The sequence below is a fragment of the Actinia tenebrosa genome, unplaced genomic scaffold, assembly GCF_029948245.1.
Source record: "Actinia tenebrosa isolate PJP-AT-01 unplaced genomic scaffold, QUT_ActTen_1.0 PGA_scaffold5__44_contigs__length_20552954, whole genome shotgun sequence".
Taxonomy (NCBI): domain Eukaryota; kingdom Metazoa; phylum Cnidaria; class Anthozoa; order Actiniaria; family Actiniidae; genus Actinia; species Actinia tenebrosa.
In genome coordinates this window covers 19,371,759-19,396,113 of record NW_028292582.1, presented here as the reverse complement: position 1 = coordinate 19,396,113, position 24,355 = coordinate 19,371,759, and the positions used below count along the sequence as shown (strand labels likewise).

Below are 24,355 nucleotides of genomic sequence, written 5' to 3'. Positions count from 1 at the left end.
CTATAGCCCATGGTTTTGATCGATTTTGGGCCATTTTCACACCTTTTGAAAAGATATGCATTATTTATGAAGGATGCAAAATAGGTCATTTTCAGCCAAAAAGCATGGACTATAGTGCATGGTTTCGATCGATTTTGGGCCATTTTCACACCTTTTGAATAGATATGCATTATTTATGACTTATGCAAGAAAGGGCATTTTTGACCTTTTTCGGCCAAAGAGCGTGGACAATAGCCCATGGTTTTGATCCATTTTGGGCCATTTTCACACCTTTTGAAAAGATATGCATTATTTATGAAGGATGCAAAATAGGTCATTTTCAGCCAAAAAGCATGGACTATAGTCCATGGTTTCGATCGATTTTGGGCCATTTTCACACCTTTTGAATAGATATGCATTATTTATGACTTATGCAAGAAAGGGCATTTTTGACCTTTCTCGGCCAAAGAGCGTGGACAATAGCCCATGGTTTTGATCCATTTTGGGCCATTTTCACACCTTTTGAAAAGATATGCATTATTTATGAAGGATGCAAAATAGGTTATTTTCGTGCAAAAAACATGGACTATAGCTCATGTGTTTGAATGATTTTGGGCCATTTTCACACTTTTTCAATAGATATGCATTATTTATGAGTTATGCAAAAAAGGGCATTTTTGATCATTTTCGGGCAAAAAGCATGGACTATAGCCCATGGTTTTGACTGATTTTAGTTCATTTTCACACCTTTTGAAAAGATATGCATTATTTATGACTTATGCAAAAAAGGGCATTTTTGAACATTCTCGGCCAAAAAGCATGGACTATAGCCCATGATTTTGACTGATTTTTGACCATTTTCACACGTTTTGAAAAGATATGCATTATTTATGAAGGATGGAAAATAGGGCATTTTTGGGCAAAAGGCATGGACTATAGCCCATGGTTTTGATTGATTTTGGCTCATTTTCACACGTTTTTGAAAAGATATGCATTATTTATGAAGGATGGAAAATAGGGCATTTTCGGACAAAAAGCATGGACTGTAGCCCATGATTTTGACTTATTTTGGACCATTTTCACACCTTTTGAAAAGATATGCAATATTTACGAAATATGCAAAATAAGTCATTTACGGGCAAAAAGCATGGACTATAGCCCATGGTTTTGATTGATTTTGGACCATTTTCACACCTTTTAAAAAGATATGCATTATTTACGAAATATGCAAAATAAGTCATTTACGGGCAAAAAGCATGGACTATAGCCCATGGTTTTGATTGATTTTGGGCCATTTTCACACCTTTTAAAAAGATATGCATTATTCATGAGCCATGCAAAATAGGTTATTTTCGAATATTTTTTGGAAAAAAGCGCAAAATTCGGGCATGGTCGGGATATGGCCCCTAGAGGGCACTTTTCGCACGTGCGTTGCCGGTCACTGATGATGTCACTATCACTCCCTTATACCCATCTGACTAAACACACACTAAAGTGGGGTGCAGAAGGGCGTGGTGGGGGTGGGTGAAAATTCGGGCATCGTGGGGATGTGGCCTACGGCCTTTATTTCGCACGTGCGATGCCGGTCGATTCCAATGAGGTAAGACCACTCCACCTATTTTCAAATCTTTCAAAAAAAAGTGCATTATTTATGAGACATGCAAAATAGGGTGTTTTTGAGCAATTTTAGGCAAAAAGCATGGGCTATAACTAACGGTTTTGATCGATTTTGGGCCATATACACACCTTTCGAAAAGTTGTGCATTTTTTAAGATGTATGCAAAATAGGGCATTTCTTATCAATTTTAGGCAAATGGTCGATTTTACAATGGACATTTGGCTATTGGTTTAAGTCTTTTTAGACCATTTTTGCACATTTTTTAACCTTAATATAGCGCATAAAAGTATATTATGATTAAACCGTCAAAGATATTTGGCTTAAAATTATCTATACGTACCCCAAAACGAGTTAAATAATTATCAAAGGAAGGATGAGAAATTCGGGATATAATCGCATGCGCACTGGGAGCGATTTTTGGGCTCCGAAACCTGCTTATTCTGATATCTATTCGAGCATGCGACGTAAGAAATACAAGCATTGTTGAGCAATTCAGTTACTGCGCATGATCTGACTATCAAAATTGTATGCTGCAAATATAACATTCATCATGTTAAGTTCACTCAAGGTCACAATGAGATTGAAATACGTTTGCAATATTTCCAAAGCAGAATTTCTTCATCGTTAGTTGTTACAAATCATAATGAAACAATTTCAAAAGAATTTTAACAAGATTTCGTAAATTATCAAAACCTCGGTATTTTGATCCGCCCCAGCTTGGCCTGGGTCTGATATTGTTTAAACAAACAAAGGTTTCGGTAAAACGACACAATCTCGTACCAAGAGCTGGCGTTTCTTTCGGCCAGCGGCAAAGAACGAGGGCTCTGGCATAATTCATTTTTGACGCATGCGCGTCAGTGAAACATTAACAATGAAAATCATACTTTCAAACCTGCTTTCAAACAGAGTTCAGTGTTTTCTTCCGATCAAAATAAGAATTGGAAATCGGGAATATATATATATATATATATATATATATATACATATTGGCAAGTCTTTTAACGTATGCGCTATTATACCGGAAGTCCAAGAAATCCTGGTCTCAAAAAAATGGATTATGCCAGAGCCTTCATTCTTTGACGCAGGCCAGAAGAAACGCATGCTCTGGGTACGAGATTGTTAAACGCCACATGTTGATCACTAGCCGCGCATGCGCGGCTTTATTTTTCAGAAGCGCGCGCGAAATTCATTATGACGTCATAAAGACATGTGACGTGTACCTTAAAATAGACGAAAATCATTTGTAGAGATATTTCTTAACGGCTTAAAAAATTCCAGAGGGTTTAATATGGCATCGGTTGAAGGATCGGCCGAGAACAACCTCCCAGTTCCAGGATTCCACGGCCAAATGAAAGAAAATCTATCCAACTCGTGTAAAATTCTCGAACCAGCACGTAAGACAATCGAAAGCATTGAAGCGCAACGGCTGATGGCGGTACTAGATGATACGATTTATAGACTAGAGATAGTGATGGCTTTACAACAAGTGATTCAGCAACTACCACGGTTTAAAGTCATGCTTGGCTCTGATCTGGTTGAGTTATTGGAAAGTCATGAAGCAAGGCAGAATCACTACCAGGTTAGAAATAGAGGATATTACATGGGCGCGCGGAGATACGAATTTTATCTTCGAGTGTTGAAAAGATCTCTCGCGAGTGAGTGTAGTGAACGAGTGAGATATTTTCAACACGAGAAGATAAAATTCGTATCTTCAAGCGCCCATGTAATATTCTGTTTATTATATGATTATCAATGTTTTTGGCTTTTTCAGGCAATTCTTTCCGTGTATTTTTGAAAAGCCATCGCAATGGTGTTATTTTCACACGTGAAAATAACGTTATATTCACGTGTGAAGATATCAATTTTTCGAAATAGAGAAAAATAGATATTTCATTGGTAATTATATAAGAAACGAATATATTCGCTAGTTTTGCAAGTTTGAATGTTTTTTTCTCTTGGTGTTGCAAGATGTATTGTATTCTGGGTTAGAAGTTTTGTATTGCAAGGTATAGAGCACTTGCATGTGACGTCAACGCAGCTCAATTTTGAGGACAAAATAGAATAATTTCAATCTCAAGAGAATTGGAAACATATTATTATGTCCTCAAAATTGAATATTATTCCGGTGTGCTGCAAGGGGTCTTTTGGTGATTTTCGATCATTCTCGAGAGAATGAAATAACAAAAGACAAGGCGGTCATGTTGGAGGATATAACATGAGACTAAAGAAAATGTTTTGTTAAGTTCATCCAACATGGCGGCTGTGATAATCATCAACTGTTTAGCTCCAAACTCAATGTTTCTTTTGGTTTTCAAATTATTGTTAAATCATCCAATGTTGATTCTCTAACTATTTACTGGTTGGTGTAGTGGTGAGAGCGCTCGTCTCTCATCATTGCGATCCGGGTTCGATTCCCAAGCTTAGTGTAGTATGTGAGTAGAGTTGTTTGTTGGTTCTCTCCTGTGTAGTATGTGAGAAGAGTTGTTTGTTGGTTCTCTCCTGTGTAGTATGTGAGTACAGTTGTTTGTTGGTTCTCTCCTGTGTAGTATGTGAGTAGAGTTGTTTGTTGGTTCTCTCCTGTGTAGTATGTGAGTAGAGTTGTTTGTTGGTTCTCTCCTGTGTAGAATGTGAGTAGAGTTGTTTGTTGGTTCTCTCCTGTGTAGTATGTGAGTAGAGTTGTTTGTTGGTTCTCTCCTGTGTAGTATGTGAGTAGAGTTGTTTGTTGGTTCTCTCCTGTGTAGCATGTGAGTAGAGTTGTTTATTGGTTCTCTCCTGTGTAGTATGTGAGTAGAGTTGTTTGTTGGTTCTCTCCTGTGTAGTATGTGAGTAGAGTTGTTTGTTGGTTCTCTCCTGTGTAGTATGTGAGCAGAGTTGTTTGTTGGTTCTCTCCTGTGTAGTATGTGAGTAGAGTTGTTTGTTGGTTCTCTCCTGTGCTTAGAGGGTTTTTCATTTGGTTTTTCTCCCTTCACAAAAAATCAACTTCTAAATTCTAATTCTCCCTTCGTAAAAACAAGAAAGATTTATCTAGCAATTGGTTTTTAAAAGAATTAAGAGCAAGAAAAACGAAAAGGATATTTATGGAAGCAAAGTTGAAATCAAGTCAAGTTCAACGGATTGAAACATGAATTGGTTAAAAGAAAAAGAGAAAACAAAAGATAAAAATAATGGGAGAAGAGAGTGAAAAATATTATTCATGGGGGAATACGTGGAAAAATAAAATGGCGAGAAGAATAGGCCGTTGAATTAGATTTGAAATAATAATTGTTAAATGCAGTGTGCTTGGAAGATACTTGCAGACTTTTTAGCTCATTTTTTTTCCACCAGAAAACAGCTGCTCGGTTACAAAAGGAAAACCTAAAGATGACGATAGCCGTTGCGCCACCTTTGATTGACACTGGTATCCATGGCGACGGCCAATCACAAGGCGAGCAGTCTGCTGAAGTTCGTGTCGATGTTGAGGGAAGTGAAGAGTGGAAGATGTTGAAGAAGGATACGATTATTGCTCAGCAGGGCTTGAAGTATTCGCTGCTGGATATTTTGAGATATTTCAAGAAAAACCCGAAAGCAGTCGAGGTTATTTTAGGTATGTCACGTGATTAAGAGAATTTATAGGTGGTGCGCAATTGGTAGCCTTGAATCTGTCCATCTGCTGTAAACATTCATATCATCCATTCATTTATTCTCTCTTCCGCTTATTCATTCATCCATCCATCCGTCCGTCCGTCCGTCCGTCCGTCCGTCCACCCATCCATCCACCCATCCATCCATCTTATTCTTTCTTTGAATCTTTCAACTATGTCACCGATTTATTCATGTACTCATTTATCTTTCTTTGATCTCTCCATTCTTTTTTTGCCACAAGATCTAAAGCTCCCGTGTGCCCCAGCATATCGACGTTTCCTTGATCACATGGATCTACTACAAACTGTCGTCAAGGAGAAACTACTCACACAACCAGCTGAGGAAATCAAGCGAAAAAAATCTATCATTGATGTTCTGAAACGAGAACGGAGAACCAACGCAGCCAAGCAAAAACTGGAGACGAAATATGAAGATGCGTTAAAGGACAAGAACGACGAGGTAGGGATAGCCAATCAGAAGGGAGGAAAATGTCACGTGTCAAATGATGTCATGTGAAAAACCAATCAGAAGGGAGGAAAATGTCACGTGTCAAATGATGTCATGTGAAAAACCAATCAGAAGGGAGGAAAATGTCACGTGTCAAATGATGTCATGTGAAAAACCAATCAGAAGGGAGGAAAATGTCACGTGTCAAATGATGTCATGTGAAAAACCAATCAGAAGGGAGGAAAATGTCACGTGTCAAATGATGTCATGTGAAAAACCAATCAGAAGGGAGGAAAATGTCATATGTTAATGATGTAATGATATAGTAGCCAATCAGAAAAGAGGAAAATGTGATGTGTCAATGATGTTATATAACATAGCCAATCAGATGACAGGAAAATGTTATGTGTCAATGATGTCATATCATATAGCCAATCAGATGACTGGAAAGAAAATATATGATAAAATTCCATATAAAAATTTAAAAAAATACCGGACACGATAGCATGCAAATCCACTTCTACAGAAACTTCAGGACCCCGAATTATCGTATCGAGTACATGTGAGAAATCAAACAAGGAATCTCAAATATTATTATTCTATTCATTGCAACAGATTTCGAAGCGTGACGTTGTCATTGCTCAACTGAAGAGCGAACTCTCCATGCTTTACAAAGTCACGCATGAGAACCAGCGAAAAACGCTGGCCGACGCCGTGAAGCAGTGTAACATGGACACTAAAATATCTGAAGGCAAAAAGGTCAAAATGCGTGACGATATGTTAACGAAGATTAGAGGATTGCGTGATGATAGGCGCGAAAACAGAGAAAACGAAACTGTTATGAGGAAGGTAACGCAATACTCACTTATATGATGTCACAGCTTGCCCTCATCATACCCTTGAGTATAGTTTCTTTATTTGTTTGTTTGCAGCGAACCTTCAAGATCGGCACAGAAGTATTTAACTGGGTTCAAAAATATGACGCTGACATGGGAGCACGGCAGGTGAGATATCTATTAATTTATCAGATATGTTAATAATCAAATGAATCAAGTGTGGTGCAGGTTCTATTCCTGCACTCAGCATCACATGCGAAGAGAGTTTGTTGGGTCTTTTTCTTGACTCGAGGTGTTAGCCATGTGTTAGTCTGTGTGGTGTTAGCCATGCCCTGACTTAGATCAGCCCAGAGGTTGTTTCAGGGTTCAATCTGTGAGTTAGCCATGCCCTGACTTAGATCAGCCCAGAGGTTGTTTCAGGGTTCAATCTGTGAGTTAGTCATGCCCTGACTTAGATCAGCAGACAGAACAATAGAATCTCGGGAATTGACTTATTTTTCATGTAAAACTTTTGCATTGTTCCTGTCATCCAACATGGCTGTCGTCACGTGGTCATTGAAAACCTCTACATTCTTTTCAATAGGACGAACTTGATCGAATTCAAAAAATCTACGAGTCAGAAAGAGAAGATTTGTCTGCACTTGAAAATGAATTCAAAGTCATAGAAGCAAAATACGAAGCGATTTTGGAAGAAAAACGTCAAGCCATCGAAGCAGCGAAGAGAAGAGAAGAAGAAATAGCGAAAATCAACTATGCAGCTAGAATAATACAAAGTGCTTGGAGAAGCTATGTATTTAGGAAAGGACAGAAGAAAAAAGCACAGAAAAAAGCAGGGAAAAAGGGAAAGAAAAAATAAAAACTTCAAGTTGTGATTCAGTTATTTTTTACCAATAAATATTGGAATATGTTTTTTATTTTGAGTTATGAACTTATTCACTAACTCCTATTAATGGGACATCCCTTCATTTGCACTGCGCGCCTTAGCGAAAGCTAAAATAGCAGCTATTTCAAGTCAGTACGAGATGAACAATATGTTCCTACTTCATGTCCCAAGAGTTTGTCGAACTTTGAATCGATTTGACTGGACATGTGTCTTTCTACGCTGTGTAGTTCGTGCCTGCTTGGGGATAGGGAGGATAGGGATACGACTGACCTCATATATTCGTGTGGAGCGAAAGGAGTGTTTCGATTGAGATGATCCTAAGATTTCAATAGGCTATAAAGAGCGGAATATGGAATAGCCTTTGAAACCCAAGGACGAAAAAATAAACGAAAAATATATATGGATTTTGATTTAATGACTGAAATTCCGTTCAAATTGTTTGTAATCATCATGTTTACAGTAATGAACACTGTTTTTTCTGTCTAAATGAAGATGTCGTCTTATGAATAATACATATATTGAACAATGAACTGTACATAGTGACGTCACTTAATAACACCGATTGATTGGTCTGGCAGCAGTAGAGATAATGTATAGTGACGTCACCTAAAAACACCGATTGATTGGTCTGGCAGAGGTAGACATCTATTGATATTCACCTCTACGATGGATTATTCGTGTCTTTATTTCTTATCAGTTGGTTCTCTTACTAGACTGAGTAGTTTGTCCATCTTGGCCACTTCATTCTCGGGACCTTTAGCCTTTTCCTATAGACAAGGGAATAGAAATCATTAGGGCAAGTAATCATTACGACACTCCCTACCCCCCTTAGGGGCACTTATAGTGCTGGCAGCATGCTTGCAAGGCAAAGGATCATGGCCTTATTGAAGGAAGATAGGAAGGAAGGAAGGAAGGAAGGAAGGAAGGAAGGAAGATAGGAAGGAAGATAGGAAGGAAGGAAGGAAGGAAGGAAGGAAGGAAGGAAGGAAGATAGGAAGGAAGGAAGGAAGGAAGGAAGATAGGAAGGAAGGAAGGAAGGAAGGAAGATAGGAAGGAAGGAAGGAAGGAAGATAGGAATGAAGGAACATAGGAAGGAAGGAGTGAAGGAAGGAAGAAGACAAGGGTAGAGAGGAAAAAGAAGAGAGGAAAAAGAGGTGAGATGAATACCAGATTGGAAGGACGGGCCAAGTAGTAAGAATACTCATCATTAACATCTTCACCAGCAGAACGATCTGGTAGAAATTCCTACTTAAACAGAACGAGTATAGTACAATTATCTACTCTACTATAAGATGGCACAAGACAGGGCAATGCTTTCATTCAGCTGTCAGGAAGCTGAAGTGATAGAAGGGGTGCATTCACATCCATATATAGAAGAAAGGTAGCAAAGGGGATAATTCAGAAGTAGAAGGGGTGCCTCCATGAATAAAAGAGGTAGCAAAGGGGATAATTCAGAAGTAGAAGGGGTGCCTCCATGAATAAAAGAGGTAGCAAAGGGGATAATTCAGAAGTAGAAGGGGTGCCTCCATGAATAAAAGAGGTAGCAAAGGGGATAATTCAGAAGTAGAAGGGGTGCCTCCATATATAGAAGAGAGGTAGCAAAGGGGATAATTCAGAAGTAAAGGGGTGCCTCCATATATAGAAGAGAGGTAGCAAAGAAGATATTCCAAAAGAAGGAGTGCATCCATACGAATAAGAGAAGTAGCTGACGTCTGTTATAGGGGATACGAAAATATACCTGACCGACATGTATTCAAGGAGACAAAAAAAAAACCTTCAAATTTTCTACCCTGAAACAAGAGGGTTTGTTTTTACCTTGGGGTTCGTAGCTTTTCTTAGGTTTGGTGAAAGTTTTAGCGACGTAACATATCCCCTAAATGAAAAATGTTACAGTTATAACCATAACACAAGTAACGTTTCGTGTGTAACTAGCACAATCATTTTCAAAATCTCATATCAAAACTCGTTCAATAAAGAAAAATAGCATAACAAAACAAAACAAAACAACAACAAAAAAACAACTACCGAATGGGAATCTGGAAGTATAAGTGAAAACGTCATCATGCTTGACGCTTATATTGTGAGCCCTGATTGGTAAAAAACCGATTGACAAATTAATTGCTTGATGATGATGATGATGATGATGATGATGATAATGAAAAACTTTATTTGACACAGAAATCCTTCAGTAATGACTGATTTACAAAGATGCTGTGTATAATAAGAACTATAGTAAAAAATAATATAAATAAATAAATAAAGTATGCCATAAAGTATAACCATGCATCACGTATAATGTACTTTTGAATGACTTGTTAAGATTGGATTATGCCCATTGTATAATAGCATACTGACGAATTACGCGTTCCGATTGGTTTGTATTCATAGTATAATCGCATTCTAACGAATCACGCGTTCTGATTGGTCAATAAGGTTAAGGATGGTATAATATAAGAAGATGCTGACTTACCTATCATCGCCGATTATCAGTATTGGATGAACAGGATTGAAGGATAGATGGGTCAGTTTAGACTTCTTTTTCGCCACAACTACAAGTATAATAGTATAATGTTTAGTCACGTGAGTGTTTATCTCGATGTGATTGGTCAGAATGCTGCAGTTTCCTCACACACCTGACTGTTCACAGAGTGGTTCGTACTTGTTTGTACTCAGGTCGTAAACGTGAACCTAAAAACAAAGTACTTCTCGGTTAGTAAAGGTTCGACAACCCTTGCACAGTAAATTCTCTATTAAGCTGCCCGCAAAACCTATCACGTTGAATTCGTTAGTAAGCCATGCCCTGACATAGATCAGCCCAGAGGTTGTTTCAGGGTTCAATCTGTGAGTTAGCCATGCCCTGACATAGATCAGCCCAGAGGTTGTTTCAGGGTTCAATCTGTGAGTTAGCCATGCCCTGACATAGATCAGCCCAGAGGTTGTTTCAGGGTTCAATCTGTGAGTTAGCCATGCCCTGACTTAGATCAGCCCAGAGGTTGTTTCAGGGTTCAATCTGTGAGTTAGCCATGCCCTGACTTAGATCAGCCCAGAGGTTGTTTCAGGGTTCAATCTGTGAGTTAGCCATGCCCTGACATAGATCAGCCCAGAGGTTGTTTCAGGGTTCAATCTGTGAGTTAGCCATGCCCTGACATAGATCAGCCCAGAGGTTGTTTCAGGGTTTAATCTGTGAGTTAGCCGTGCCCTGACTTTGATCAAACCAGAGGTTGTTTCAGGGTTCTATCTGTGAAATAGCGGTGCTCTGACCTACACCATCTATGGAAATTAATTCAATGGCAAAGCTAACGTAATACCTTTCCATCAGCGGTACATGCAGCAAAGACAGTGGATGCATAAGGAGCCCAAGTGACGTCACCCACTGAACTATTAAGGTCAAAGGTGAACATTGGCTCTCTGAAAAAACATTTACAACTATTAGTACCTTATCTATTGTATAGAGCTTCCTAATCACATGCACACGCGAAATCCTACAATATGTCGCGACAAAGTAGGTTTCTGATGCACGCCAATCAAAAGTGTTACCATGACATTGTTGTGAAACGAAGTTTTGAAGGCACGTGTCTATGGAATGTCATGGAAACGCCTTGATTGACGTCCACCATTATCTTAATTCGTACTGTAAAGACAACAAACAGTTTTATCTATACGTACAAGTGGGTGTGGTCCCATATTTTAACAGTCCAGTCAGCACTCGATGAAATAAAGATTTTCGGGTGGAAATGATTCCATTTAACGGAGTACACAGCCATGTGATGTGCCTGCAGGTGTAACAATTAGATCTTATTAACCGAGCGGGAGATCTGTACGGGATAATCTTGACCGAGGTCGGAATGTACAGACCAAGCGCAGCGAGGTCTGTACCCGACCGAGGTCAAGATTATCCCGTACAGACCGACCAAGCTCGGTTGATAAGAGTTTTATTATATGACCACTTTTCATTGAAAAGGACAAAATGTTTTCGCCGTAAGATTAATATGCGATCGGACCGGTTAATACCGGAGAATCTAGACCAGTCCGCGATGCGATCTATCCAATCAGATTGCTCGATTTGCTAGTGTCCAGGCTCAAAGATTCACGGTCATATAATAACATGTAATATTCAATAGAAAAGAGGTGTCAAGGGGGGTTGGGTGGGGTCACTGGGGTATGGGGGGTGTCACAAGCGGTTGGGTGGGGTCACTGGGGGTTGGGTGGGGTCACCTGGGTATGGGGGAGTTACAGGCGGTTGGTTTGGGTCACTGGGGGTTGGGTGGGGTAACGGGTGTAGGGGAGGGGAGAAGGGATTTTTTTCTATTTTCCTGGAGGCCTGAAGTTGGGGTAGGGGGAAGGAGTGGCGGATCCAAGGTTCGCTCACCCCCATTCCTGGCAAGCAATGCCTGGAAAATAAAAATAATATGGAAAACTGAAAATTTTGTAAACCATATACAGGGTTCCCCCTGCACTTGAAGTTTCTGCCTTTGGTACAAATCCTAGTTTCTCCATGGGAGGAGTGCGTAGCGTTTATTTGAAGCCCCTTTTTATGATGGTGAATAGCTCTGGCATCAACTAATACCTCGAATGTTTCCAGGAACTGACTGGAATATGTCTTGGAGCACTTGTGGATTTTGCCTTCTTCAGTACCTTTAACAAACAAACAAAGCTTGTATTCATTCAGTCGAACATTCAGGGAGTGATGTGATTGGTCTGGCAGTGCCGTGACCTTGGCGTGACTTACCGCGTCATGTTCGTGCCATGTTTCGGGCATTTGATTGGATTGAAAATAAATTATCGTGCAATGTGATTGGTCTGTCAGTACCGTGATCTTGGCGTGACACGTGCCGAGCTATGTCCGTGCCATGTTTCGGGCATTTGATTGGATTGAAAATAAATTCTCGTGCAATGTGATTGGTCTGTCAGTACCGTGATCTTGGCGTGACACGTGCCGAGCTATGTCCGTGCCATGTTTGGGGTGTTTGATTGGATGGAGAGTAAATTATCACGCAATGTGATTGGTCTGGCGTATGCATTGCCGTGTCACGACAGTGTTCGTGCCATGAGATTTTCACAGTCATACGAAAACTGCTTTCATTTTCCTCATCACATTTCACATTAAAACGACCGCGATAACGATTTCACATGAATACCTCTTACCATTCCTGATATCTTACACATCTATATTTATTTATGACTTACCAACGAGAAATAAGTAGTCTATCGTTTTGTGAAAATCAAACGACGTACCACACCCTAAACAACAATAAACATATCATCATTATCCACTTGTATCATACTCTAGAGGGAATACTATCATTGCATTATGATTGGTTAATCAACTCGGCTCGGCTATGGGCACATGTGACGTCATCCATGATGGTGCCCAAACCACCATGTTGGCTGTCTTGGTTTGGTTTCGGGCATTTGTTCGTCATCCAACATGGCGGCCATACTTTGCTCTTTGTGACGTCATGGCCGCCATGTTGGCTGACTTTAAAAGATTTTGTATGTTTTCGGGCGTTTGTTCGTCATCCAACATGGCGGCCATACTTTGATCTTTGTGACGTCATGGCCGCCATGTTGGCTGACTTTAAAAGATTTTGTATGTTTTCGGGCGTTTGTTCGTCATCCAACATGGCGGCCATACTTTGCTCTTTGTGACGTCATGGCCGCCATGTTGGCTGACTTTAAAAGATTTTGTATGTTTTCGGGCGTTTGTTCGTCATCCAACATGGCGGCCATACTTTGCTCTTTGTGACGTCATGGCCGCCATGTTGGCTGACTTTAAAAGATTTTGTATGTTTTCGGGCGTTTGTTCGTCATCCAACATGGCGGCCATACTTTGATCTTTGTAACGTCATGGCCGCCATGTTGGCTGACTTTAAAAGATTTTGTATGTTTTCGGGCGTTTGTTTGTCATCCAACATGGCGGCCATACTTTGATCTTTGTGACGTCATGGCCGCCATGTTGGCTGACTTTAAAAGATTTTGTATGTTTTCGGGCGTTTGTTCGTCATCCAACATGGCGGCCATACTTTGATCTTTGTGACGTCATGGCCGCCATGTTGGCTGATTTTAAAAGATTTTGTATGTTTTCGGGCGTTTGTTCATCATCCAACATGGCGGTAATTGGTTTCGCGTTTTTATTCTTATGGAAAAAAGTTGAAAGGTTACCCGACAATGCTTCGTGTTCCAATACCTCTCTCGAGCTTTACACTTCCAAGCCCCAGTACTACGAATGCTACGTACCTAGACTAACTATCTGGGTACCATCCGGTCCTTCAGTGTTTTCTGATCCTAACTTTAGTGTTATAATATCAGTGAACAGCAATTCGCTCTGTGTGTACAAAAAACATTTTAAAGTAAGGTTACAATAAAAGCATGATCCCTCAAGGCGACGAAAGCATCCCTCGAGACGAGAGACGATTGCGCGGGACTATGTAAGCATCCCTCGAACGTCGGAAAGAATTCCTTGGGACGCAAAGAGGATTGGCCGGTATGTTGGAAGAATCACTAAGGAGAGCGCAGGAAGAATGATTCAGAATGCTAGATAATCACTCCAAATGCTGCAAGAATCCCACGGGACACGTAGAAAATCCCTCAGGACGTGAGATTCCTCGGGATGGTGTGCAATTCCCTCAAGACGATGCAAGGATCCCACGGGACACGTAGAAAATCCCTCAGGACGTAAGAATCCTCGGGATGCTAGGCAATTTCCTCAAGACGATGCAAGGATCCCACGGGACACGTAGAAAATCCCTCAGGACGTGAGATTCCTCGGGATGGTAGGCAATTCCCTCAAGACGATGCAAGGATCCCACGGGACACGTAGAAAATCCCTCAGGACGTGAGATTCCTCGGGATGGTAGGCAATTCCCTAAAGACGATGCAAGGATCCCACGAGATACGTAGAAAATCCCTCAGGACGTGAGATTCCTCGGGATGGTAGGCAATTCCCTAAAGACGATGCAAGGATCCCACGGGACACGTAGAAAATGTACCATCATGTACCATCATGTACTATCATGCACCGTCATGCACTATCATGCACCATCATGCACCACCATGCACCACCATGCACCATCGTGTACCATCATGAACCATCATGTACCATCATGTACCATCATACACCATCATGACCATCATGTACCATCATGCACCATCATGCACCATCATGTACCATCATGTACCATCATGACCATCATGTACCATCATGACCATCATGACCATCATGACCATCATGTACTATCATGTACCATCATGCACTATCGTGTACCATTGTGTACCATCACAGACCAGAAGCCAAGTGACAAAATAAAATACCTTTACAATTGTCCACTGTACGATCCGACCATCCGAAGACACGGAGAAGAAATTCAAATTATTATCCAAGTCATCTTTTTGCCATTTCACCTGAAACAAAAACGATTATATTCAAAGCTTTTGTATTGATGTGTCTACCTCGTTAAATACCACCTCCTTCCCCACAGGTTCTGTAGATAATAACTGCTTACCTGCCATATTGACCCCCCTCCCCACAGGTTCTGTAGATAATAACTGCTTACCTGCCATACTGACCCCCCTCCCCACAGGTTCTGTAGATAATAACTGCTTACCTGCCATACTGGATCTGTGTGTTTACCAGTCTTCGCTGTTGACCTGTACAAGGCTTTTCCGACCTTATCATTAACACTGTACACTGAAACACTGCCTGTGAAAATAAAGATGAATCAGATAGAACACTTTGTATATACACTATTAACAGTGATTATACTGATTGTACTATATGTCACTTACCGTCATACTGACCCAGTGTCATATACACTATTAACAGTGATTATACTGATTGTACTATATGTCACCTACCATCATAGTGACCCAGTGTTATATACACTATTAACAGTGATTATACTGATTGTACTATATGTCACCTACCATCATAGTGACCCAGTGTTATATACACTATTAACAGTGATTATACTGATTGTACTATATGTCACTTACCATCATAGTGACCCAGTGTTATATACACTATTAACAGTGATTATACTGATTGTACTATATGTCACCTACCATCATACTGACCCAGTGTTATATACACTATTAACAGTGATTATACTGATTGTACTATATGTCACCTACCATCATAGTGACCCAGTGTTATATACACTATTAACAGTGATTATACTGATTGTACTATATGTCACCTACCATCATAGTGACCCAGTGTTATATACACTATTAACAGTGATTATACTGATTGTACTATATGTCACCTACCATCATACTGACCCAGTGTTATATACACTATTAACAGTGATTATACTGATTGTACTATATGTCACCTACCATCATACTGACCCAGTGTTATATACACTATTAACAGTGATTATACTGATTGTACTATATGTCACTTACCATCATAGTGACCCAGTGCGATCATGTGAGGGTGGTCAGGATGGTAATCAATACACATGACCCCACTTTCTGTTTGGAAGGAGAACCTAAAACAAGAGGACAAGCTTCTTTTATATAATTGTAAGTAAAGTTGCTACCCTACAGCCCTGCTCATCCATCTCTTACTCAGATGATATCTCTTAAGGTGACTGCCAACTTTTGGAAATTGATTTAGCTTTTTTTAAAACTTTGATTTTCTGAATTATAATTTAATGCTGATTCCAAATCTGGAAAGAAAAATAGGGTGTCCTGAGCTTTTTTTCGAGATAATCAGCATTTAATGGAAGTCTACGCGCAAGCTTTTGGAGCAAAACTTGCGCCACCGGAAGTAATTAGAAAAATAATAAGATTCATAAGATAATAGTTATTTGATGACTATATGATCGCACGAATGAAGGCTAGTCAATCATTCTACAATAATGCGTGGATATTTTAGACAAAAAGACAAAGAGATACATTGATTTGTCATATTTTGTTGTTTCGGTGCTCTTAAAAAATCTCATAAAGTCGAACAATTAAATCCCTACAAAAATCTTTTTTTTCCATGTTATTACTGATATAAACTTTTCCTATAAAATGTTGATATAACCTAGATTTTTAGGAGTTTTTTCGAATGAGCTATTCAAAAATAGAGCGTTCCGTGCAAAATTTGAGGGTTTTGCCATGTTGAAGCTGATCAAAACGCGTATGGTTCTTCAATGAAATCTTGTAGATTTTTCAGCAGTTTTTGAGCGTGCACACATCATGGCCGGCTCAAATCAAACGTTCAAAAGTAGGCAGCCACCTTAAATAGATAATATATTAGGGATTATTAAAGAGGTATTAGTGGTGACTTACTCAGGGTATGTAGGGTTTTTCAGGGTGTACATACAGACCATTCCATATGACTGTTTCAGAAAGTCATCTGTGGGTTAAGAAATAATTATTTTAAAATAGAGATGTGGAGAAAATTATGTAAAATTGAACTCACAGTTGTTTTGTAGCTGTGCCATTGAGCACATTCAACAATATCAGAGGCTGCAGGTTTGAAACCTTGACTCAGCATCACACCACTCTTGACAACAAGGATCATATAGTGGTAGGTGCTCCCCCACCCATCCCCCAAGCCAAATCATCACCTCTGGGGTTGCAGGTTTGATACCTTGACTCAGCATCACACCACTCTTGAGAACAAGGATCATATAGAGGTAGGTGCTCCCCCACCCATCCCCCCAAGCCAAATCATCACCTCTGGATTTACAGGTTAGCTTAGTACCATTAATTTATTTAGCTTACATGATCCACAAGAGACAGCAAAGAAATCCTGGTACATTGGGTTCCTAAAACAAGATCAATTATGCATGAAACGGTACAGTCATGTATATTGAATAGTGATTATAACTATTGCATGGCTGGTATAATGATTATATAAAAGAAACTGTATGTATGTGTAATACTGTATGTGACAACCCTAAGAATGTCTGAATAGGAGGCTATAGGATGAGAAATGTTGTGTGACTGTGTGACAACCTTAAGAACATCTTCATACAGTAGGAGGCTAGAGGAAGAGAAACGTTGTGTGACTGTGTGACAACCTTAAGAACATCTTCATACAGTAGCAGGCTAGAGGAAGAGAAATGTTGTGTGACTGTGTGACAACCTTAAGAACATCTTCATACAGTAGGAGGCTAGAGGAAGAGAAACGTTGTGTGACTGTGTGACAACCTTAAGAACATCTTCATACAGTAGGAGGCTAGAGGAAGAGAAACGTTGTGTGACTGTGTGACAACCTTAAGAACATATTCATACAGTAGGAGGCTAGAGGAAGAGAAACGTTGTGTGACTGTGACAACCTTAAGAACATCTTCATACAGTAGGAGGCTAGAGGAAGAGAAACGTTGTGTGACTGCGTGACAACCTTAAGAACATATTCATATGCATCATTCAAAAAATATCAAGCAGTAGTCTTGCAGTGATGAAAAGCTGCACTTACCAGCAGAGTGATGTCACAGCAAGTTTTCTTGCTTTCTCGTAAGAAAACTTCCATAAAGGCAACAAAGTACCATTAGGATCCCTGAATTCATCGGAAGGATCTTCCCAGTATTTGAAATCTAAAATATACAATCAGGACGATGTAATGTTATATGCATCATATGCATGCGCAGACAGGGACATACCTGAAATATAGGTGGGATGCGATGGGGTGGGGTAGGGAAGGGGCTAGCAGACGGAGCCCCCTATTCAGAAAATAGCCAGTAAAAGAGTTACCTTGAGCAATATCGTCAAAGGTGTTTTGATTTACCATCCTCTCAACAATCTTTGATGGTTTTCCGATCCTTGTGATGTCGTCACTCTAAACATTTAATATGGTCCCATTATAATGAATACTTTTCACAACACAACATTACTCCTACACATTACAGTAGTGGTCATGGTACCATGAGACTTCACCTGGATTTCTGTCTGTGTCAGTTTCTTTTTCTTATCCTCATCCTTTTTCAAAGTCTGTGTTTTTCTTGATTCCTTTTCTTTGATTTTTTCCTTCAAATATGCAAGAAAAAACCCCAAATTATTTATTTATTTAAAGCCTGAAGCTGAATTAAAGATAAACTTTCAGAAGTTACCAACCTAAAACTATTAACTATCATTAGAACTGAAAAAGACATGTCATTTGATACCTGTCGTTGTAGATCTTCAACATAAGCATCATATATCTCCCACTAATAGATAAGAAAGTAAAATTATATTCACAGAACATTATTATAACGGCATTTCAATATCATTATTATTATATAATTATATATTATATTAAAAAGTACGTCAATTATAGTTTTCACGGCAGGTGCTCCACTGTGTGTTGTGCTTCTCCTAACACTTCTATCGTGTTCGGCCAACCTCCTCGTGCTTTATGGTTGCACACAGAACACACACAAGTATTTTCTATTTGTTTATTATTGTCCATTAATAATCTTCTAATAATTATCACATAATGTACCTGATTTGCAGTGGCAGAAAAGTTGGCCCTGGGTGGTGGTTCTGTAGCAGTACCTCTATCCTAGTACAACATGTGGTAGTCATAATAAACAACACAATCAATCATGACTTGCACAATACCTCCCTAATGTCAAGGTGCTTTTTACATTTCTCTTGCTCATTTTGACACATCCACTCACTTTGAGGGTATCAATACTCCATTGTACAGTTCCATTCAGTCACCTATGAATTATAGTTCCATGTATCACATTAAGTAGATCAGTAGTAGATCTTACTCTATAAGGGTTACTGTATGTCTGGGATGCTCTATATATGACAAAGTAGATCAGATCATATACTGATCTTTTGATAGATAGTTAATATTCTTACTCTATAAGGGTTATTGTACGTCTGGTATGCTCTATATATGACAAAGTAGATCAGATCATATGCTGATCTTTTGATAGATAGTTATTCTTACTCTATAAGGGTTATTGTACGTCTGGGATGCTCTTTCGCTGTAGTTAAACTGGTTGGTCAGTTTTTGTTCTTTTTTAGGTGGTCCTGAAGAGTCTGGTCTGGCCTTCTCTTCATCTGTCTTCTCCTGCAATCAAAAGTGACTCCTGATTCCTGACTGTTATATAATCTTTATTTAATGTCCTGGGAAGCACTGGGTGGCATCTAAGCATTGAGAGCTACTGACGCCTCTCATCAATATAACCCAGGAACATGTCCCACTGGGCTCTGTGTTGTATGTGAGTAGAGTTTCTAGTTAACATCTCTTCTGTGATTCAGGGTTTTTCTCCAGGTTCTCCAGTTTTCCTCCCTCCACTAAAATCAACTCCTAAATTCTAATTTGATCATTGAATGAGAACCACAGGTTTGTTAGCTCCTCATCCCTCCACAAAGTGTATGACATGTTAAAACATATGACATGTCGTCACTCCACAATAAGCCTGCTTAGCAGAACTTTGGGGGTGGTTTTTCACTACCTTTGTTAAGTTTTTTCCATTGATGAGCTTTGCCGATAGATAATAGCCACGTGGAACTAAAAAAGTTTTTATGCAACCATGACGAACAATAACACGAAAGATAATGTAACGTATCCAACGTAACCAAAAACGACTTGCTACGCAGGCTACTCCACACTCACTACTCACTTAACACATGTTATTTGTTTTCCAAATCAGGAATTTCTGGTTTTTTTTCTGGGTTAATGTAAGCACTCCAGGCCAGTACAGCAGCTTAGTGTTTCATAAAGTATTTCATATTCACCTTTTCTTCTTCTGGTTTGTTTTCTTTATCTGCCTCTTCATCACCAACCTCACCTCCTTCAGCTATAAAAAATAGAAAAACAATAAAATGAATAACTATAAACAAAGTTATATATAAATATTAGCAAACAGGCCAATAAACAATATGTATGTCAAGTCAGAGAGAAAGAAAACAAACTAAGAGAGCAAGGTAAATGAAATATTAAATTGTTAATTTTTTTATAGAATACGTCATGTAAACCTTGATGGCTCATTTTGAAAGAAAATCACCTCAGGCAGGTGGGTGTCACAGACAGTGAAAAGGTTAAACATCCCTTATTTTGCTATTGATGACGAATGTGCATCAACTATTTAACAAATAAGACAAAAAAAGAAAGAAGTCAACAGGATCTAGCAGCTTTTCACATGTGCAGATGGCTTACAGCACTGTGATCTGTTCACTAATATAGCATAGTTTTGGACCTATCAGCGTGCACATACTATCCTAACTATATAATAATTTGAATTCAATACTTGAAGTCCTTTATAACCCTCATTGATGACAAATATCATTGATCACTTACTATCAGCCTGTCTTTGTCGCATTCTCTGTCTCCTAGCTTCATCTGAATCCTTATGCAGCATATTTCTGTATAATTAACAATATAATATTCACATCAACACTTAAGAAACATGAAAAACATATGAATGTGAGTTATAGTCTCTCTTTTACCTCTTTTACTCCGATGAAGGACTACTGTAGTTTCCAAAATGTCAGTAAGTTTTTTCATCTTTTCACAGTGTATAATTTACCCTTTCGTTATTATTGAGTTATAGTCTGTGATATTACTGGAATTTTCATAAACATGCCGCTGACAGTGATTCACACCTGTATACCGTAAATGTGATACTGTAATACTGTAAATATAATACATACCCATCAAGAGCAAAGTGTATTGCCAGCTGATCAACACTGGATGTCTGTTTATAACATCTTTCCTGTTAATAAAATAATTTGTATTTAAAAATATGAACATTTCTCCAGAGTTCCTCAGTTTTCTCCATAAAAATAAACTTGTAAGTTGAGCATCAGGGCTCGAGATAGCGGCCTGCCAATGTCAAATGACAGGACAAATTTCAGGTTTGGCAGGCAAAAATAAGGATGCACTGCCAAATGAATAAAATGGCACTCAAAATTTACTGGAATGACCTCCTTTTATCATGCTCCTTTACTATGGCAGGCTAAAAAAGTTTTCTATTTCAAGCCCTGAGCGTTGTGAGCATAGAAGAGTGATTATGTAGTGGTAGTATGGGTGAAAAAAGTGTGTGGGCGAATACAAGTGACTCCAGTTAGTGCAAAAACTCTTGCTAGAATGACTAGAATAAGGTTTATAAAGTATACACCCAGAAAGATGTGTGTATGATTTGTGCAGAGCACACATGCTAGCATCTTTCTCTATTCACAATCAAACTGTGTTTACATACATAACCTCACTAAAGTTTTCTGTTCAAATTGTGTAGTTTCATCCAGAAATCATCCATCAAGCAGATGCCCCCCTCCCCCATGTAATTCTTTCTCTGAACCCCCATCCACCAAAAAATTCACAATTCCTCTTTGGGAGGGGGGGAGGGGAGGGGGGGGAGGATAATTATATGAACTACAGCGGTTACCATACTACTTGTAGATTAGCTGGTGAGCAGCATCTCCGAGAGAACATCTGAAAAAAGCTGGTTTTATGGTTCGTGTTGATAGTTTTAATAAGTTAGTAAGAGTTAAAGAAGTATTCTACTAACGATTAAGAAGTATTTACAATTTACAAACTTACTTTGAAGTTGTATCGGACTATATTGCTGGGAGCATGTGGATTATTAGCTGTCAAAATTCTGGTAAACTCTTCTTTGAGTTCTGCCTCAGTAAGTTCAAGTTGATCATCTGGTTTGATGAGCTGCTTGGGCTGAAATTTTGAGGAAAGATAATAATTATTGACTAGGTGTATGATGCAGCACAAGCTTATTTAATATATTTTACTGTCATTATATATATAGTAACTAGTATGTATGACTTGATTTGATTGATTCTTTACATTTTTATGATGAGTGCCTTGTTTTCTCTCCCGATGGACTACTTCAACAATACAGTGGCCACCTTGGATAACAAGGCATTATGGGGATCCACCGGGGGAGGGCAAATAAAGCTTTGTTACAGTAATGTCGACATTGATTGACAGCTTGGTTAATAGCTCACAAACTCTATAATTTCTGTCATCTTTGTTTTGTTTTGCACCCTAGCAAGATGGCTGCCTTATTATCAAAGTAGTCAATCATAAAACCGAGAGAATTTAAAACTCAAAGAGTAAAAGTAGATAGATAGTAAGATAGTAAATGTACAATGCAGTGTTGCACTGACCTGCATCCAATCATCTATGTCATCTCCCATCTGTGTCATATCATCTTCATCCTACCAAACAAAACATAAAATTAACTGAATATTTAAACGCAATACTAAAAACCAATGGTACTAATGAGCTCTTTATTCGACGTCTACGATTTTAAAGATTAACCTTTCGTTTAGCTTTGGCTGTAGTTGTTTTACTTGATGACTTGACAGCAACATTGGACGGTGTTGGCCCAGGCTTTTTATCCTAGAACAAAATAAAATCGCACATCTTTCAGCACAGCTAAAGAGAATAATTGTATAACATTAAAACAAACTAAACTGCGTATTTATTATAGCTTTACATTTAGCAGAAAAGGTTATTAATCATGTACAAATGTTACTTGAACAATGACTTCAGCTTATCGTTTCAATGTTTATGTTTTCAAATTTACTGAATATCAGCGTCAAAAAGAGCTTTAAACCCCAAAAAATCATAAAACCTACCAACTTTGCTTGCTTTGTGTTACCCTTTTTCATTTTAAACGAATTTCTCAGCAAATACAATGAATTTTTAGAGCGTTTTTCACAACAGTTTTGCAGATTTTATCGAAAACCAGACTTTTACCGTCGTCATGGTAACAACATCTTCTTTGCGCAGACTCAGTGGTGTTCATTACCCATAAGTCTATGCGCATTTTACCACAGGTATCCCATCATTACCATCATGAGCAACAGACTGTCAACGTAGTTTCGTCGATTCCTGAAATCACATTTTAAATGTTCCCCCTTTTTTTCATTTCCTTGTCATGGTCTCTGTTGTTCAAAATGAAAAAACAAAGACAAAAATCCGCCGCTGTGCATAACACCCTCTACCACGGAACAGCAAAAAAATGAAGTACTCCAAGTGTCCCTCGTCATTTCGAGACGCACACTTCCTGTTCTGATATAACAGCACTTGGAGGGTTTCGACGAGACAAAGAGAGGAATTTAAAAGAGAGAAGTGACATAATGAGATTCCACCCCCACCCCACCCCCTCACAGGATCTACATAGGATCATGATTATGATAATGACAGTCCATGGACCAATCAGCGTGGATTATTATTTTCCCGCTCTTTTCATCACGTGACTGGTTGGTTGGAAGTTTTTCAAAGTTGGTTTCGTTCTTTGTTCTTCATCAACCAAGAATTTCTACTGGATTATTGCTCTCTTCCCAACAGTTTACTGACTTACACAACCAACCACATTGCAAGTAAATACCTCAAATACTAAACCTATTTACTTCTGCTTCGAGAAGTCTGCATGAAAAATTTGTGGAAAAAGTCGCTTGTTTTTGGCAAGAATATGTCAAACTACAAAAATGTCCGCAGTCAAGACCTTCGTTTAGTCAGTATTTTGTCTTCTTTGATCTGATGTGAAAAGACCCAGAAAAAGAAAAACCAAACAGCAAGGAAAGTTTGTTTTGTTTTTGAGTCTTGTTTTGAGTATATAGAATTTGTTCTAAATATCCGTGTTATTTATTTTCTTTCAGACTCGTGAGCTGAACAAAGACAAGTAAAAAAGGGTGAGCTGAATTATTGCTGATCCTCACATTGAAAAACTAGATAACTATGATTATTGAACCACATTAGGCTAGAATTATTTCTTGATTTACTCGGATCATTCCAGCTTGTATTAGTCGTGTAGTGTTTTCTTCGTCCATGTTCAACTAAAGTCTTGTACAAAACAAGACATCATTTGCCGCCATTTTTCAACACAAGTTTGTTGACTTTAAAACAAAACATAACCAACTCAAAAATACTATTTTATCCATGAAATGTTCTAAAATAAGAATAAATATCGATGGTTTCTTTCATATTAATAAGAAATATTTTGATTTGACAAAGAAAACAAGTATTTTTGCTGTTGTCCGTATTTCAAGGCCAACTCACTTTGTTCAAAATAT

General features: G+C 38.8%; 2 protein-coding genes across 2 annotated transcripts; one reads left to right on the top strand and one right to left on the bottom strand.

Annotated features, from left to right (window-relative positions):
* The first annotated feature begins 2,885 nt into the window (after positions 1–2,885).
* Positions 2,886–7,357, top strand: LOC116287388 (dynein regulatory complex subunit 10-like). Its single transcript, XM_089038139.1, has 6 exons — positions 2,886–3,176; positions 4,922–5,189; positions 5,460–5,677; positions 6,281–6,514; positions 6,598–6,669; positions 7,085–7,357. Exons 1-6 carry the CDS (start codon positions 2,886–2,888, stop codon positions 7,355–7,357), a joined length of 1,356 nt encoding a protein of 451 aa, XP_088894265.1.
* A 39-nt stretch (positions 7,358–7,396) lies between these two features.
* Positions 7,397–23,054, bottom strand: LOC116287389 (dynein intermediate chain 2, ciliary). Its single transcript, XM_089038252.1, has 27 exons — positions 22,916–23,054; positions 22,596–22,676; positions 22,442–22,492; positions 21,861–21,989; positions 20,972–21,033; positions 20,619–20,683; positions 20,057–20,118; positions 19,263–19,385; positions 18,804–18,863; positions 18,487–18,528; positions 18,260–18,349; positions 18,077–18,161; positions 17,802–17,919; positions 17,105–17,148; positions 16,667–16,733; positions 15,791–15,876; positions 14,989–15,083; positions 14,696–14,785; positions 13,622–13,709; positions 12,572–12,625; positions 11,952–12,019; positions 11,051–11,157; positions 10,693–10,792; positions 10,018–10,072; positions 9,855–9,933; positions 9,200–9,257; positions 7,397–8,151 (listed from the first exon to the last, which is right to left on the bottom strand). The coding sequence occupies exons 1-27, from the start codon at positions 22,946–22,948 to the stop codon at positions 8,068–8,070; spliced, it is 2,076 nt and encodes a 691-aa protein (XP_088894378.1). The 5' UTR covers positions 22,949–23,054; the 3' UTR covers positions 7,397–8,067.
* Positions 23,055–24,355: the final 1,301 nt, after the last annotated feature.

Excerpts from the sequence above, each read along its gene's own strand:
- LOC116287388 (XM_089038139.1), top strand. The coding sequence starts at position 2,886 with ATGGCATCGGTTGAAGGATCGGCCGAGAACAACCTCCCAGTTCCAGGA. Across the intron at positions 5,678-6,280 it reads TAAAGGACAAGAACGACGAG|ATTTCGAAGCGTGACGTTGT; the intron begins GTAGGGATAGCC and ends TCATTGCAACAG. Across the intron at positions 6,670-7,084 it reads CTGACATGGGAGCACGGCAG|GACGAACTTGATCGAATTCA; the intron begins GTGAGATATCTA and ends TCTTTTCAATAG.
- LOC116287389 (XM_089038252.1), bottom strand. The coding sequence starts at position 22,948 with ATGAAAAAGGGTAACACAAAGCAAGCAAAGTTG. Across the intron at positions 16,734-17,104 it reads TGCTGTCTCTTGTGGATCAT|ATGACTTTCTGAAACAGTCA; the intron begins GTAAGCTAAATA and ends CTTAACCCACAG. Across the intron at positions 9,934-10,017 it reads ACCACTCTGTGAACAGTCAG|TTGTGGCGAAAAAGAAGTCT; the intron begins GTGTGTGAGGAA and ends TTATACTTGTAG.